This window comes from Lissotriton vulgaris, chromosome 1_1 (genome assembly GCF_964263255.1).
Source record: "Lissotriton vulgaris chromosome 1_1, aLisVul1.2, whole genome shotgun sequence".
Lineage (NCBI taxonomy): Eukaryota > Metazoa > Chordata > Amphibia > Caudata > Salamandridae > Lissotriton > Lissotriton vulgaris.
This window is the reverse complement of record NC_141685.1, coordinates 805495249-805514236: the sequence shown is the minus strand read 5'-3', so window position 1 is coordinate 805514236 and position 18988 is coordinate 805495249. Positions and strand designations below refer to the sequence as shown.

At 43.2% G+C, this 18988-nt stretch overlaps 1 protein-coding gene across 1 annotated transcript in view; it reads left to right on the top strand.

Annotated features, from left to right (window-relative positions):
• Positions 1-18988, top strand: part of CACYBP (calcyclin binding protein) — a 67954-nt gene that overhangs the window by 18158 nt on the left and 30808 nt on the right. The window contains exons 2-3 of the mRNA XM_086956664.1: positions 7562-7772; positions 12555-12651. Coding sequence (XP_086812790.1) covers positions 7562-7772; positions 12555-12651 — 308 coding nt within the window. The remainder of the gene's footprint in view (positions 1-7561; positions 7773-12554; positions 12652-18988) is intronic.

The following is an 18988-nucleotide window of genomic DNA, read 5'->3' as shown; positions in this document are numbered from 1 at the left end:
ATTATGTTTAGGGCTCCCGGTTTTATGGTATTTTTTGTTGTTGACACTTCCATCTGTATTAATCCATATTGTTTGCTCTTTTTTTCAGTATTTATCTATTTTTAGGTCTCGCTAGAGTCAGCGCATGCGCTGCACTTGCGAGAAATTTAGTAGGTGGTTTAAAAGTGCTACCCAGGCCGGCCACCAGCTTTCTATTACGCGCACACGGCGTGCACAGCATCACTTGCGTCATCACTTGCGTTTAAAAAAATGTTTTACTTTGTTTCGCGGCCACTCGGCATTACTTTTACGGCTGTGCGGCCAATGCTTGTGTTTCGGAAGCAGGCGTGTGTTTTTCAGACTGGCCCCAGCAGGGCCCTTCGTCACCCCCCCCCCCCCCCCGCCCCCTCCCCCTCCCCCATCAACAGGGACCAGGCCAGAAACATTCTGTTCCTCAGTCTATGCGTGCGCCCTGTAATCAGGGCAGGCACAGATGTCACCCTGGAGATAGGATGATTAGCTGCCGGCAGCAGCAGGTACTGCAATTACTGGCTTTGGGGGGAAAGTCTGCATCTTAAGGCGACAGGCACACCGCAGGGGGTTCGGAAGGTGCGTGGGACATTGGGAGTATATCTATTGAGTTATATACATAGCGCTTTAGGCAACGGGTTGGTGTTCTTCCGCACAGCATCAACGCCTTCCTTACAATACAGAGACAATTTTGCAAGTAGTGCCGCTGCAAGGCGCTTTGGATTAAGTTGATCATATCAGGTGATGCACTGGGTGTGCTGGGGACTATACCGCCGTGATAGCGCCAGTTGCTCACATTCCTGCTGCGAGGCGCTTTGGATTAAGTTGATCATATCAGGTGACGCACTGAGGGTGCTGGGGACTATATCGCCATGATAGCACCAGTTGCTCACATTCCTTTCCAGTCAGAGCCTCACACTCGTGCCCTCTCCAAGCTTTTCACACGTCCCACGTGCCTCATCCTTGCCACGTGACCCAAGCTCGCTGAGCTTTACCCAAGTGCCCCTGTAACCTCACACAGGCTGCCCAGTGCACCTCTTCTGTGTCCAATATTCCCCACACTATATTGGCCTCACTTACTGACGTGTATATTCCCCAGACTCCCCTGACTATCCATGTGGCATCGGGGCTTCATTCTGTCCATACTCCACAAAACCCCCTTGCGACTGTGTGTCCCAAGCCCCTCTCTTACTGGCAATATACCCAAAGGTTGTCACTTCCCCAATGTGCCCCAAGGTCTTCACCTGTCCACGTGCCGAAAGTTTGTCACAATGCAAAAACGTGTCCCATATTCCTTGCAGTTTGTGTGTACAAAGCAGGGCTCACAGGAGGCGTGGTAGAATGGGGGTTCCTCTGCAGGGTTGGGTTGGGATAAAAAATCGGCCAGGGCTAACCAAAAAAAGCATTGGCATAGCCTATAGGTCTCGCCTTTGGGACCTTATAAGTGTTTAGCCATGAAACAGTTGATGTTGTTGCACCAAGGATATCGTGCTGGATAACTAAACACTTATAAGGTCCCAAAGGCGAGACCTATTGGCTATGCCAATGCTTGTTGTTTTGTGTTTTCTGTATATATGAATGGGTATTTTTTCCATATTTAACTGATAAATGTGTATACTTATTTTGTCCAAAAGGTTTCATCAGTGTACAGTGCACTAGCATTATCTGACAAACTTGCATCGTAGAATGCAATAAATTACTGTAGATCTGCGCTTAATTAGGAAATCTAATGTCTTTTTTTCATGTCCCCCCTCTCTCAATCTGTATACCATGATTGCCAGTAGGAAAAATCATTCAAAGAAAACGTATTTTCCGTATTTGAAATTAAATACAGACTGCAAAAATAAATAGTTTTCGGTCTGCCTTTATCTGTAAAAATAGAAAATATGGATGCCTCAATTCTGTTCTTTAAAATAATCTGCAACTCTAATACAAAAGCTTTGCGAAATCTCTAAAAATTGCTGAGCTTGGGGGCTAGGGTAGTATATACCTCTTTCACAGCTTGGAAAAGGTCATTACAGGTGTTGCTAGCAGCACATAGTGTGCTGATATAATATACAGGTTTAGCATAACAAATGACGCGTTTATTTATAACCATTAGCTCTTTGTTTCTAATTTTCTCTCTTGCAATGTGAGCAAGCCTCCATCTGCTTTCTTGCCTACTGCATCTTTGTCTAAGCTCTTTTAAGTCCGAAAACCATGGTGCAAAAGCCTTGGCTCTCGTGGCCGTCTTAGATTTGAGTGGGGCCATGGAATGGAAGCAGGTGTTAAAAGCCTCTGGCGAGGGAGCATGTGCAATGATGCTTGTCCCCATTATTTCATCTAGGGCTGCTTCACACCAACTTTTATAGGATATATGCTTACCCTGTATCCACACTTCTTCCATCTGTAATTCAAGGGTAAAAGTAATTGCTAGGAGGTCCGACCAACCAAACAGAAGGTCACTTCCTGCCTTCCATCAAGGGCGTGGCAAGTGGGAAAGTTAACCAATTTGGAGATACCAAAAATTGTTCATCATTTCTAAAAATGTACTAACATCTTTTCTTTTGAGGTCTTCCAGATGAAGATTAAAATTTCCTTAAATGATAAAATTTGGGGCAACAATGAATGGTTCATAAATGTGTTCACAGGACTCAATATCCTGAGTACGAGAGCCATAGTGACGATTCACAAAAGCCCAAAAAAGAGAAGCTTGTTTATTAGCTTTAAATCTAAACTGCGCTATCTCACAGACATCGTGTAAGTCAAAGCTAATAGGTTGCAAGGTGCAGCTCAGAAAGTTAATTGAAATTATTGCCATCCCCCTCCTTCCTTCCTCTGCGAGAGGCACTATCTAGTCTGACAATCCAATATCCTGGAGGGCTAGCTTCTACTAATTATGGTCTAGAATGTTCCTTAGACTGTTTATTCATGACCGAATCTTGGGCTAATTCCAAATTTACAATCAGTTCATGTATCTCAGTACTGTGTTTGACCATCGGCCATGCATTCAACAGGGCACATAGAAGCTTTTCCTGAGTCAGGTCCCTTTAGCCTTATGTATTTCCTTGCAGTTGTGGGAAGGCATTCCAGAGTCCAAAGCTAGCTTTGGGTTTCTATTTGCAGTGAGAACATTTGCGAGCCAGTGTGATAGTAGGAATAAAGATATCACAGACCCGCTGTCCCCCTTTAGGAAGCCATCTCATTAAGGCCTCTTGGGAGAAGTGAAGTCGCTACCCTCCGGTGTCACCCAGCCAGCATCCCTGGCGCCGTCCATACGTAGACTGGTTTTACGCCTTTGACGTGCATCTACGCATTGGCCTGTTGTTTTTTTATGCGTGATTGGAAACCCGAAGTCCGTGCTAGACAGCTTACCTCTTCCACTCTTCGGTGCATTAAAGATGGCCGACTGGATGGGTGAAAAAACCCCCTGCCACCAATGAGTCAACTAGAAGACGGCAGCGAGGCAGTCTGTAACAGGCAGCGCCAAAAATCTCTACTAAAGTGTAAAAGTTTAAAAAACCTATAAGTAATAGCAGCAAAAACTATCAAAATATATCATGAATATCCTAAAAAGCAGTGCTAAAACCACAATTTTAAACACCCAAGATCACTTACTTTTTAGCACCCCCTCACCCCCCAATGATGCCAGAAACAATATCTTTTAAACACATGAAAGCGTGAGCTTCTTACTGAGGCCAAATTGACACTGGGGTATATATTCTACCAGACAGGCCAATTTTCCCATGTTGATGTCTTGTGTTTACAAGTAGCTTTCAGATCAATTCAAAGGGACAGACTTCCGAGATGTGTATTGGGCACCACAGAGTTCAGATGTCATGAGCTTAGGGAAGCTTTATCCGTGCAGATTAGTTTAGACGGTCTGTTGTGGCATAGGAATATGACACTTTACAATGCATTACAACAAATTATTTACATTGCTAAATCCATTACAACGCATGTTGTTACAACACATGTCAAACGCATAATCCATCACAACGCAAATACTATTCTAACTCCACTGGGGCTTTACTTTGGGGAATGCGTTGTAATGGAAAATGCGATGTAATGACATGCGTTGTAATGGATTTCGCGTTGTAAAACTTTTGTTGTAATGACACGTGTTGTAACTTGTGAGTTGTAAACGATGTTTCCTGTGGCATAGTATACAGTTTTTACCAAGATTGTCACCAGGCTCCTCTCCCTGGCATTACGAATCAGCTGCTTTTTAGGTCTCTCCTACGCAGCGCGCAAGCGCTGCTTAGGAGGGACCTCTTGGAATAGCTCAGGATTTTTGGTCAAACTAGTGCATGTTTTGCATTGTTCTCCATTGGCACTCGTGCAAGTTTGGCGTTTCCGTTGCGGGAGCGAGCAGCGGTTACATCTGTTAGCAATTATCGCGCCTCCCGCAAGGTAAACGCTGTACATGCCCTCGGCGTCTACAGGCATTGTTTTTCTCTCGTAAACAAATTAACTTTCGCGGCCGCGGGCCGCGCTTGTCTTTCAGCGCTTGTCTCAGTTGTTTTTAAGATGAGGCCTTTTATATTTCATAGAACCTACATATTTCCCTGCAGTAGTTGTTGATGACATATCTCAGATAGACGATGACTTGACGCTTATGTGCCTGCTTAATTAGCTCTTCCATTGTTGTGTTTGCAGTCCTTGTGCATTTCAGTTACTGATGCTGGCGCTAAATCTTTTGCTGAGCACTCCCCTTTGTCGTGCGACAGCAGGTGGCAGCAATTAAAGGAAAGTTTCTATCAAATCAAACATTTCCTAATTTTGTTTTCAGTTCTGAGTAGCGCAAACTCGAACCAAAGCACTTTACACGAGCACCAGTTACTTCGCACAAGGACACCTTTAATTTTTGAAAGGCAGGAGGAGATTAAATGATTTGCCGAGAATCACAGGATGTTGAGCAGACGCCGAGACTCGAAGCCCGGTTCACAGTCTTAAAGTTGGCAGCTCTGACCATAATGCAAAATCCTCCATTTAAAATACACTTCCCTTTCTGCTGCATGCTCTGCCAGTATAAAAACTGCTGACTGGTCACAGTCACCAAATAGTAACTTACACAATCAGGTCTATTAGTGTGACGGTTCACAGCACATTTTTGTTTTGTTTTACTAGTATTACATTTAATTTGGTAAAAAGCATCACTGACCGAATGCTGTCACCGTCCAAAAGAACACCCGCCAGGCCTGGGCTGCGCCTCCCAGCTGGGGCCTCCGATCACATACTTGGGGGAAAGAATGAAGGTGACTTCTCTTCCCCTCCCTTCAAGCACAGGGCATCCACTGGCCAAAAAAGTGGGATTTCTGACACCTTTCTCGCTCCTTTTGATACTCTGGATAAATGAGAGCATTTCTGAGTGAACATGGTTGCCTCGTAGATAACGGAGGAAGATTCTACAGCAAAACACTCACACGGCTGATGGGGTGAAAACACCGACACACTCTGACGGAGTCCTTCAGAAATCTCAAGCTGTTCTTTGTCCAGTGTGAGGGCCTCATCCATTCCTACGGTGGAGCTGTGCGCGAGGAAAGCATATTGGATCATCTTTGAATAGAAACATGGCACATTACTTTGTGACTTCAATATAAAGCCACACAGTGTTTGGTCGTTCTATTATTCTCCCACCCCTGCCTGTTGAACAGGATAGCCAGGATTGGTTGGGGCAGTGAACCCAGCGCTCCAAAGGAGACTGGGGGGATGGGAAGGAGCTCCCCAGGGATTCTAAGGCAGTGCAAGTTCAGTGGGTCTGAATTGTCCAGCTGGGCACAGTAAGAGGCCTGTTCAACCTGACAGGTGCACTTCACATCATGGCATCAGCCATTATTATGCAGCCTTTCTGCCTGCCTGCCAATCAATAGAATTGCCCCCACCTCGGAAACCCGACCTGCGTAGTGCTGTGACCTGGGCAACGTAAACAAAACAAAAAAAACAATATGCAGTCATTATAAATTCTATATGCTTTGATTTATGGCGGCTCAAAGAGGGGGGGGTGACGCTCCTACACCCCCATGGAGAAACAACCCCTGTGTTTATCAATTATAAAAAAAATCCCTAATTAAAAATCTAGAAACGAAATAAAAAACAGTACCATTAAAAATACATACAAGTTAAAAACAATGTTTAACCATTTGTATGCTGATGACGGAACCGCTCCGTCATCAGCTGCGGTGGCGCTGTGCTGATGACGGAGTGGTTCCGTCATGGCCCGCCCGACGCTCCTGCGCGGCACGAATTCCGCGCTTGCGCTGAGCGTTCTATTGAGTGGGCGGGGCCATGACGGAACCGCTCCGTCATAAGCACAGCTCAACCGACGCTTCCGTCGCCAGCATGCGCCCGCCGCATTTCCGCCCGCCCCCATAGCACTGCGGCAGAATAGCCGCCGCAGTGAAGGGGTTAAAGTGTTAATTGATAGCAATTCATAATGTAATTTGTTTGCATTGTTTCAATTACAGCAATAAACTCCTAACTTTAAATGACTAATGAATAAAATTAACAATTGAAAAGCATATTTCTTCTGCAAAAAAGCTGTTGTAAAAATACAAGGACAGGCCAATGATATCTAAAGTTATTTTTATGTAATGACAGTAACAAAAAGAAGCATTGGCTTAGCCAATAGGTCTTGCTTTTGGGACTTTATAAGTATTTAGTTATGCAGCACAGTATCCTTGGTGCAACAACATCAACTGTGCATGGCTAAACATTTATAAGGTCCAAAAGTTGAGACCTATTGGCTATGCCAATGTTTGTTTCGCCTTTGCCGACTTCGTGAAAGTGACAAATTAAACAAAAAAGGTGGTATAGTGAGCTACGCAAATGTTGAGTCCATCTAATCTTGAGATGTAAGGCCACTGGACATTAAAAAACACTTGGCAGACTATAATGCACATATCTAAATAACCTTTCTCTTGATCAATGTAATGCAAACTTCCATTAAGCCTTGTTTAAATCACTTCTGCTTCTTGGTGCCTGTCTATAATGACACTATTGTAGCATTTGTGCAAACCCTAACTTATACGAGCTCTTCATATAGCATTTCTTTTGAATGAACATTCGAAGTCACACACAAAGGAATTTGTGTTTCAGGGCTGAAAAATGGCAGTGCTTGGCCATCCTGTATGCCTCATGTGATAGTGACAGAAAGGTATTTAAAGGGTAGAGGTCACCTCTGGGTGTGCTTGAAATGGGAAACTTGCCTATGACTGTCATAATAGGGATGAGTGACTTCGAAGTCCTGAGTGTACCCTCCTGAGACAGAGGTTTCCATTCATCAGTCCTCTCTCTCAGCTCCCTTCGCAGTGGACCACTCTTAACTCTATCTCCCTTCACTATGCTATTTTGAGAGCACTACCAGTTACTTAACCTCACATATGAAATGACCTAATGAAATGGCATGCAAAAAAATTTAAAGAATTGGTATGTAGAGAAAGTGAATAAGAAAACAAATGGGCAAAGAGAAAGTAAGACAGCGGCTTGCATGTTGAGTAAATAAAGGAATGTAAAACAATAAAAGTGTTGTTACTAGGCTGTAATCGCTATTTTTTCTTTTTATCATCTCAAGCTACGTAAAGACCTGGAGGAAGTTAAAGATCTGCTGTCGAAAGCATCCCGGCAACGTGTGTGCAAAGTCCTGCTTGCTGAGCAGCGGAGGCTGGAGACCGAACTTAACAAAGTCAATCAGAAGTTAACCAAAGAGACCTCTGAGCTTACGAAATCAGCTACTGTTGTGGGGCCACTTAGCTCTGGCTATACTGTGAAGATCCACAATTATGGTACTAAAGAGTTTGCAATCTCCAGTGAGGGCAGTATTGTGCTGATAGAGAGAGATGTGATGTTGAGAATGTTATCTGCTTCCTTTGTGTGGTACTCAGAAGAGTTGGCATTACAAGAGTGGTGTTAAAATGGCATACACGTTCATGCTGCAAAGAACTCCGTATAATGGAGTATCAGAAAACCCTCCAGAGATCTGCTTTGGAGTGAATCCCAGAAAATGGAATGCAGGGGTTTGAGATATCAGAGGAATGGTTTTGCTAAGACTCTGGACTCAGATGCTGGTTAGGATATCGGTATGTTTAGCGTTATGGCTGAGCTTCCAGTCCTTCATCTGAACTCATCTGCTTGTATCTTCCCATCTAAAGTATCCTTGGTTTCGGCACAGTGTTCAGCTTTTGGGGTCAAACTCTAGTATTTAATCTTCATTGGTTCATTTGCTTTCTTGCCCACCCCTTCCCATATGTTGTCTTCTTTTCGCCGCTCTGCCGTATTGATGTTGTACAGCCTTTTCATTGTCTGAATCGGGGAGGGCGTGAAGGGGGGCAGATGGGCTCTTATTTTGGCTAAGCCGTGGCTGCGACTGATATTAACAGTGATGGGTGAGTAGGGCACACAGCCAGGGGTAGAAGGCATTGGACAAGGATAGGGGAGGTGAAGGTTAGTGCTCCATGAAAGAGCTTGAACAGCTATATTTTACAATCTATTTAATCATCTGTTCTGTGTGTGAGGAAAGCTTACGCTGCACCGGTCCATAATGGCCCCACATTACCACAATATCAAACATAAATATGCACCATATCCCTGAGTAGATCAGCATTTATTTGCTCTATAGGTGTGCACCTACATATGTGTACTCCTTTGTATAAATGTGTATAATAATTATGTTTATAAATATTACTTATTGTTATATTATTCTGTGTTTAACATGTATACATATCACTGCATAAATAAGTTCATCTTTATCAGAACTATCTACAATTGCTTCCTATTGAACTACAGAAAATATAAAAACAAATAAATTAGCTTAAAGTACAGCAATACTTGAACGTCTGAGTTTATTAAAAGCAACCTAAATCTACATATATTATTATCTTTATAGATATAAACCTTCCCTGTTCTAGTGTATCTTTATATTTATTACTTTACTTCTAATTCAGCATCTTCAATGCACTACCCTATACCTCTCTCCATATCCTCTACCTCCGCTCTCTGAAACCGCATTCTACTACTATGACCTACAAAATATCCCAAAAAGCATTCTACTACTATGATCCCCAAAATAACCCTTTCTAGACTCTTCCATCCTCTACTCCACCTTGCATCATCTAAAAAACACTTTTACTGTTCAGATCTTTTAAACACGCCTTTCTAAGCTCTACCCTCTGACTCATTTCCCCCTCTCCATCTCTCCATTATCCATCCCAAACCTCCTCCTACTGCTATGATCTCACAAAAAAGAAAAAACAATTTCTAAACCCTTTCTAGAAAAACACTTTCTAGACTCTTCCCTCTTCTATCCCTCCACTATCTCTTTTCAATCTAAATGACAAACTCACATGTCCACCGCTCAAAAGTAATTTCATATCTCGCTCTACTAATTTGCCACTAATCCTTTTTGGGTTCCGGAGTAGCATGCTACTTGGCGAAAAGTGATTCGCCTTATAATTTCAATGACCGGTTTTTACTACTCACTGTAGACCATTGTCCTCTGCTACCTATTCTCTTTCTATTCACCCTATCATTATCCACAATCTTGTAACACACTGTATGCTCCCAGTTGTTTTTCCTACCTTTTTCACATTCTACCTATTGATCATGATCTTTACTTCTACCGACACTACTTTGTATTACACTAGCAGCCCGCCCCAGCGTTGCCTGGGACAGAAAGGGGCTGGGGGCAGTACACCCGCTCCCGCCCGACCCCCTCCCGCACCGACTACCTCCCACCCCGACTCACTCGCTCCCCCCTCCCGCCCCGACTCACTCCCGTCCCGACTCACTCCCACCCCGACTCACTCCCGCCCCGCCCCGCCCCGACTCACTCGCGCCCCCTCCTGCCCAGACTCACTCGCGCCCCCCTCCCGCCCGACTCACACGCGCTCCGACATTTTCATTTACTGCTGCCTCCTGCTTGCCTCCCCCTGCATCACACAGTCTCACTTTCCCTTTCCTTACCTGTGCCGCCGCTCCTCACTGCACAGCCGCTCGTCACTGCACCGCCCTCCTCCTTCGTCGTCATCACGCACGTCGCGTCGCGGCCAGCGCTAGGACCCGGCCGGCGCTACTTTCAGGGGACTACTTTGTTTACAAACTTAATTTTTTTAATTTACTTTAAAAAAAAAAATTATATAGCCTATGTCCATCTACACACCCTGACATTTTCATAGATGTATCGGGTGTGTAGATTGGCGCTGTGGTTCCCGAGTTTACCTAGCCAAAAGGTGCAAGTTCTCTCTTTATAATAGTAGTATAGATTAACTCATATTCTTACATGAGTTTGTTTGTAGAGCGGAAGCATGCCGAACTCAGCGCCCTCCTGAAAAAACCCAACGCAGATCCCACGAACCTCACGAACTTTCGACCCATCTTGCTCCTCCCGCTTCCTGCCAAAGTCATCGAGAAGACGGTCAACAAACAACTCTCCGCCTTCCTCGAGGCAAACGGATCCCTAGATCCGTCACAGTCCGGGTTCCGAGCTAACCACCGCACTGAGACCGCCCTCATCGCAGCCACCGACGACATCAGGTCTATGCTCGACAACGGGGTAACCACCGCACTTATCCTCCTGGACCTCTCAGCAGCATTCGACACTGTATGCCACCACACCCTGATACAACACCTCAGCGACACCGGAATCCAAGGCGCGGCCTTAGAATGGATCATCTCGTTCCTCGCCGGTAGAACCCAGAGAGTCAGCCTCCCCCTGTTCCGGTCCCCAGCTACCGAAGTCATCTGCGGCGTCCCACAAGGATCCTCGCTCAGCCCCACCCTCTTCAACGTCTACATGAGCCCCCTTGCGGCCATCGCACGCAAACACAACCTCAACATCATCGCCTACGCCGACGACACACAGCTGATCCTCTCCCTCACCATTGACCCCGTCACCGCCAGAGCCAGCCTCCAAGAAGGAATGAAGGACGTCGCGGAATGGATGAAGCTCAGCCGTCTGAAGCTGAACTCAGAAAAGACGGAAGTCCTCCTCCTCGGACCATCCCCCTCTGCCTGGGACGACTCCTGGTGGCCACCTGCCCTGGGCACCGCCCCCAAACCCACAGACTACGCACGCAACCTGGGCTTCATCCTGGACTCCTCCCTCACGATGACCAAGCAAGTCAACGCCGTCTCATCGTCCCGTTTCAACACCCTGCTCATGCTCCGAAAAATCTTCCGTTGGATCCCCACCTCAACCAGGAAAACGGTCACCCAGGCCCTCGTCACCAGCCGCCTAGACTACGGAAACACCCTCTATGCCGGAACCACAGGCAAGCTCCAGAAAAGACTACAACGCATTCAGAACGCCTCGGCAAGACTCATCCTGGACATCCCCCGCCACAGCCACATCTCTGTCCATCTGAAAAACCTGCACTGGCTCCCCGTCAGCAAGAGAATGACATTCCGACTCCTCATCCACGCACACAAGCCTCTCCACGACGAGGGCCCCATGTACCTCAACAACCGCCTCTCATTCTACACGTCAACCCGCCAGCTCCGCTCCGCCAGCCTCGCCCTTGCCACCGTCCCACGTATTCGCGAAGCCACCGCCGGAGGAAGATCCTTCTCCTACCTGGCAGCCAAGACATGGAACTCCCTCCCCACCCACCTCCGGCTGACACAGGACCATCTCGCCTTCAGGAAGCGACTCAAGACCTGGCTGTTCGAACAGTAGCGACCACCCCCCCCCCCCCAGCGCCTTGAGACCCTAACGGGTGAGTAGCGCGCTCTACAAATTCCTTGATTGATTGGTTAGATAACCGTAAGTGTTTGAATTACACAATTATGAGCCAATGTTCTTATTGGGCCTCAGTTTGTTTTCCTACTTTTAATTTATTTGAAACTAAAAATTCAAAAAATAATGTGGCCTGCCAAATCCTTGCAATCAAATAATTGTATACTTTTTGATGCAAGTTACATTAATTGCGATTATTCTATATTTGGTTTATATTTGAATTGTTTTCAATTCCTACTGTCAAGTTTTCTGTTTTATTTCTAAATACTTTAAATAGAATTGGATCAAACCTTAATTTCATGATTATATATTCAAACTAATTGGGATGTTAAACCTTCTCTAATTTTAATATTTTATTTTCAATATTACGTCAAAGTGTATTTGTATTTATTTAAATTATTTAGCATAATATTTTGATGGAAGCCACTCCTAATTTTGTTTAACTTTAAATGCATAATTAGTGTGTCTCCGTTATTTCTAAATTAATTTTAAGATCATTTTTGTTTTGTTTAACATTTTAGTTGATATTTTTTTGTTAAGTTTTAAATGGCTTATTTATTTATCTATTAAAGCAAAGTCCAAATGCAAAAGTGGAAGTATTTGATTCAGTACAATGCTTGTTAAGTGTGTGCTAAGACAATGCAGAAATGATGAGTAGAATGAATGGGATTGGAAGCTTTTGTGTGCCAGCATATTATATTTCCTGACCAAAAAGAACTGTAGTGAAAGGGTATGCTGTGGCCTGGAACCTTTAGACATGAACTGTGCTTCTGAATGACCATTTGGTGTTTGTAATTGTTTTTTTTTCCTTCTATTGTCTTTTGTTATCTTGTAGGCTGGGACCAATCCAATGCATTTGTGAAAATCTACATCACCTTGAGTGGAGTTCACAAAATCCCAGCGGAAAACGTGCAGGTTCACTTTGCTGAGAAGTATGTTAATTAGTCCAGCTTCTGCTTGCCAGAACTGTACGTAATTGTCTCTGTTGCATGTTCTTAGGACATTGGTACATAATAGTCAGAAAAGCGATCTAAAGTGCAAACTGCAATAAAAGCAATTTTAAACTTGTTGAGCGAGCTGGCTAGGAATAGCTGAGCTAATAGTCTTGATTGCCCCAATGAGACCAAGCTTAAGCCAAGTCATCAAAAGATTCTACAGTTAAATAATACTGCAATCATATTAAAATTATAGAGCCTTTTAGATTAAAAATAACATTATTTCTTGAATGCATGTTGTAAGAAATGGGATTATTATTTGGAATGGCAGACTGCCCACCCCAAAGAGTAATGGCAACTCTTGTCAGGGTGCACCTTTTTTAAAGTCACTAAATTAACCTGGGCTTAGTCCCATGTTAGCTATAGCACAGAGCAGACAGACTTCAATTATGGCAATGTGTAAAGTATTTATGCAGTACCAAAACCGTAATAAAGTCAAAATGCCAAACAATACAAATCCCAAAATGAATTAGAAAATTAGCACATTTAATGTACAAAACAGCAAAAATCTAATAAGTGGAACTGAAGATATGAATTTTTAAATGCGTTAATTGGAAATAACACTAGAAACCTGTAGGCAAAAATCGTAGTCTAAGTGGGTCATGCTAGAGGGGGGCCTAGACGCAAGTTCACTGAGATGGAGTGCTGGTCTGAAACACCGACCAGGTTCGTCCTTCAAAGATGGTATCTTCTGACTACATCTTTTAAGTCCCCGTTAACCACAGGAGAACACTTCTAAGACCCCCAGGACCTCAGGGGAGGCACGTAGAGTTGTGAATGGTGTGAAGTAGACACCAACAGCTGGGTCCTGTCTAAATCTAGTTGCGACTGGTCATCCGGTAACTTCAGGAAAAGATGCCTTGCAGCTTGTTGTCTTCCTGTAGTTGCACAAGAGGTCAGCCAGTTGACTCTTGGAATCCACTTCTTTGTCCTGGGTACAAGAGGGAGCAGGGTAGACCTGTTTACCGTACTTCAAACAGGCCCAAAATGCCTGGAGTCAGGGCATTTTTATTTTCGACCACACTAATCTTGGGCTCTGAAGGTATGTGTTGAGAGGTTACTATGGTAATCCTTGCGTCCTCCAACATCTAACATTAAAGTCCAGTTTAACGCAGGCACTGTACCCACAAGAAACCCATAGACCAGTCTGGTACGACAAAGGATGGCCCTTCAACAACCAAAGAGTAGATCTATACGAAATGTCTTGGCATCCTGTTCTCTTCCTTTCAAGTATGCCTCAAGTGTTAAATGTGACTCAAAGCCCTGTCAAGCAGGATTTGACACTGCTGTCAAAAAAGAGGTCCACATCCCCCCACCATGCATATTCTTTGGAGCTCAGAGTAGTCTTCTCTGTCTATTCAGGTCAGCTTGTTTGCACCTAGGAGGCATTTCACACCTATTCAGGTCAGAGAGCTGGCATAGGCTTTTGCTAACTAGCCTCCTGACAGTGCTGGGAGGAAAAGAGTAACTTTCTAAAAATGACTTTTCCTTAATATTTATTAAAGATCCAACTTCACCAGTCAATTTGATTTGCAAAAACCCATCACAACTAGTGGTTTTTAGGTTTCGCCTATCATCATTCGCTTGCGAATGTAATAGGCGAAAATTCAAGGGCTTGATCGACTCGTCAAACCACTGCGGTTTCTTCACACCGTTAACCTCCTAACCACCATATTGATGCGCCGTTTCAGCAGCGACCAGGCTCCGTCCTCAGCTCACCACAAAGGCGACAATAATGCGAGCCCCAGAACCCATCTGCCAATGGACCGAAAGCGAAATGCTGGCAGTCAATTCGAACTGACATCGGCATCCCTCCACAGAATGCTAAAACCTATGTCCAGAAGCACATTCGCTTTGATATCAGCTTGCCAGCCGAAGACAATGTCCCCTCCCCCTCCACGCGCAACCCTGCCCCTCGTACTACACTCGTAAAGCAGGAGGATCGCCGAGACAAAACATGGCTCGGGGAGGTTTTACCGAATTAAATCATTTTAAAACATGCACGATACCTAGGTTTCGTAATTTCCGGAGCATAAAATTAAATGCATGGGCAATAGAGCGGTTAATAGCGGAGGAACACGTCAAATTATAAACTGCTCTAGATATTTACATGTTTTAATGCAAACTATGTAGTATAAAGATACACAAGCTGCACAAGAGAAATGGAAAGCGTGACAAGAAATCATAATAAAGCTCTTCGCGGTTTGTTCTTGGGCAACCGTGGTTAACAAGGGGTTATAATTGTAAAGCTATGTAGGCGCGCTTTGTTCACCCACCTAAGAGAGAAGCATGTAAACAATAATTCACAGACTGGAGCAGAATTAAATACAGTGGCATGCCTTTAATCTGTGACAAACGTCGACAAAGCCAACAGGACTACAGTCATTTGGTCAATAATTTTTGTTGTGTTAAGAATGGAGGTACACTTCACATCGCAGTGCTGTGGAAAAGGAAGGATGGTCCTCACTGCCAAGGACACAATCTGCGTTTTGTGCCCGCACTGAGCATTTCCAGTAACATTTGATAGTCTAGTGCAGGAAAGCAAGAGCCACTCATCAGAAAACCAGAACATGAACCAGTCACTTTAGTGGCAAGTCCAAAAACGTAGCTATGAATAAGGGGTGTGAAGGGCAAACTGCATTCCCAATTACTCTGGGTAATTGACAATGCCAATAACGATATATAAATATAAAATGTCATTTACAAAACCAATAGCTCCAACTTTACAAATGCGAAACCTATTGGCAACGCCAGTGCTTGTTAATTTTCTTGCTGCTTTTATATCTGAGATATCAGTATTTTAATCCGTGTTCTTGTTTTGTAGGAGAGCTAGGCCTGCCACAACGAAAATTGCTTTTAGGACCCTGTCATTGTAGGGACATGGCAGTAATAATTTTCTAAATGCCCTACCTTTTAATACACTTGCCCCACCTGTTGGGCTACACGGCTTACATAGGAGTGACTTACTAATATTTAATTAAAAAGGTGATTTTCTTCTTTTTTTCGGGTCATAGGGTTATGTAAACATTTTGCATTGCAGGTTTAAACTGCAGAAGTGAGGTTACAATGGTAGGCCCGAGGCCATGTTTGCGCTGCTACTGTAGTGGATAGCAAAACACACAAGATGATGGACGGAATGTTGCACAATGGCAAAATATTCACCCCCAGTCACAGATCTGGGTTTAATCCATTGTTTTGTTGCTCACCAAGCCACCCCAGTTCAGACATGGCCATATGCAAATCAGTCTTGACCCTGTGCCTCATGGGAACAGTCCAGCCCGAACTGCCAAGCCATGTCTTTTCTGGACCGGAATCAAGCATCCTAGGACCGGTTTCTGGCTATCAGCCTTCTTCAGCCAGGATAGCTTGACTCCAGTGGCTTAGTGAGCAAGGCTACTGTAGTGGATGGCACAAAAGTTGCTACAGTCTCTTTAAATGACTTTTAACTTTTAGGCTCTGGGTGCACTTTTTGCACCATATATCAGGCAGGCCTCGAAAAATCCACTCCCATTGTCGAGCAAGATTTATTCAGGACCAGATATTTTCAGGGACTACTTGCCCTTTGGGTGAGTGGAAAATCCTCTAACTTAAGTAAATATAGTAAGACAAACTGACTTTTGACCGTGGTCTCTGAAAACAGAGCAAATGTGACTAGATTTAAAGGCATTTTTATTGCTCACTTATTGAAAGAGCAATAAAAATGCCTTTAAATTTTATCTTGTCACATTTGCTGGCTTTCAGAGACAGAGGTCAAAAGTCAGTTTTCTTCCTACATTTAGTTTTCTTTTTGTGACTAAAGTTAGAGGATTTTGTAAAGTAAATATGTGCCAAGCATGTTAAATAAAGGCTGTAAGAGGTCAGCCTTTTTTTAACAGCTGAAAAAGCCAAGTGAACTGTTCAACATTTCAAATATATTTCACTAGTTATGAAGACATGTTTGTGTAATTCTGTAGTGAAAACAATAATTTTATAGGATCAAAACAAATGAGGAAATGTACTTGGTGATGTGCAAATTTGAAATACTTTTGCTAAAAATGAATTTCTAAACATTGTTTATGCACCATTTGTTAAACCACATGTTAGTGAGAAAGTATTTTGGCCATTTCAATGGAAAATATGCTGTCTGCAAATGACAGTGCACTACTACATCATGCTTTTGGTAATATATTTATGAAAAGTGAGTTTTTAAACATGAACTGGGAATCATTACTGCTGCTGCCTAGATGACAATGCTATTAGTGAAATAAGAGGCAAGTCAGGGATCATTTGTACCCTATATATGGGCTCGACCTCTTGCTATACATGGACCAACCATTTAGTCTAGTAAATAAAGAGTTTTTTTGTACAGCAGACATAGTGAACTTTCATATTTGAAGGGGCTCTCTTATGTGATAAAGAAAAAGGCGGCACCATAAGACAAAATACTTGCCTAGGATCACACAATTTGAGACCAGTTCACGGGCCAAGTACATTACAGTTAGGATGGGTAGATCATTAACGTTTCTAGACCTGCAGGTCTAGTAACATTTATATGATTTTTCGAGCCCTGCTAGGGTCTTGCAGGCAAGTTAAATGTGCTCGAAAGATGAATATGCAAATTAAACCATATTCAGGGGGGAGTAAAGGCACTTTACTACTAGTCAACATGGGTAAAGTTCACAGAACTCTAAAGCCAACATAGGTTCCAGCAAAAGGCTTGAAAAATCCAGGTTGACCATGCAGTATGGGTGGATTTTGTCCATGTGTTTATTAATATAATAGACTGTACTGCATTGAAATCTGTCAAAAGTAAGTTTATATACCTTGGTGCCATGACATCACTGCTATAAGTGAACCAAGAAATGTCCGTTTATCATGGGCTCTATTCGAATAGCCTGTATTGCTGTTTTATGTTGAGTAACATCGTCTACTAAACCCTACATAAGTCAGGGCCACTGGAATTATACGGCAGAAGAGAGACAAATTATGCGGAAGCGTTGAGTAAATTATACAGCAAGAAAAGGTAAATTAATGTGGCGTAATGCAGCACATTTTGTGATGATAGTATTACTTCATTAGTTAGTCATTTTTACACAATCTGTGTATCGGGTGCACCTCATTAGTACCCGTTTAGCTCCCAAAAAAAGAAATAAGCAACAGAAAGATGACCAGGCAACCTCTGTAATGGGCTTTCTACTCGCAACGTTTCAATGCACTTTTAGTAACTTTTAAGCCGTTTCAGCTAGAAATTTTCTTTTTACATCTGCAGATTATGCAGCAGATGATGGATATTATGGCAAATGAGGCCAATGCCACAATTGTGTGGAAAAACGCACCTCTTACGCGATCATAATTCCAGTGGCCCTGACATAAGCAAGGGTTTTTATTATACAGCACAGATTCAGAGCTAAATTAATTCAAAGTAATCTTACATCTGGATTATGATGTTTTTGAACTCCGGTTTTCTGGTTAGATTCTTGTCAGCCTATGGTTGAATATCTTCTTGCTCTCTTTTTACTTTAAAAGCACAATGACTATTGTGCAATAATTTAATAATCTAATTAGTACACTAGGGTCAGTAAATCTAAGTTTCATTTATTAATTTTATCTGACTAGGTATATCAAAATATGACAGATAGCTATTTCGTTATTAATATTATTGCTTACCCCTGACTTTACAAACAGTTAAGAGGGACAGCATCAACACATTCATTATGGCAATTTAATCGACTTTCAAATCAAAGAGGAATTTAGCTTCCTGCAGAATTTGCTCTCAGATTGTAGATATTCTGGGTGGCACAAGTGGAATTGCAGCTCTGTCTGTCTGCAGACACATAGCACAAAACTTTATTTTAGGTTTTGTATATTCAACTTTCCTGTGTCTAGCGTGTTTTTATTTTATTATTATTTTTATGTATTTATGTTGTCGTCTTTTAACACTGCATTAGGGAGGAATAGAGCTGAGCCAAGCTTACAGGTATCACGTTTATTTTGACTCTCTGATCCCCATGGGACTAGCTTGAGCCAGCCATTCATCTTGAGCCTTTCTTGACTTAACCCTTCTTCATTAGGGGTATGTTGGAAGAAGTCTGAATTGACGAGGCATTAACAGATAGGAAGGCATTATTACCAGTAAAAATTTGTTTGAAAGTTTTGTGTGGCTGGGAAGAGGGGTAGTGGAGTGGTTAGGGGTGAATTGTTGGTGGTCGTCTGAACTGGTTCTCTAGATCCGTGATTTACATTATAGCTATCTGTAGATATTTAAAACTCCAGTTTTTTTGCTATTGACGGCTTG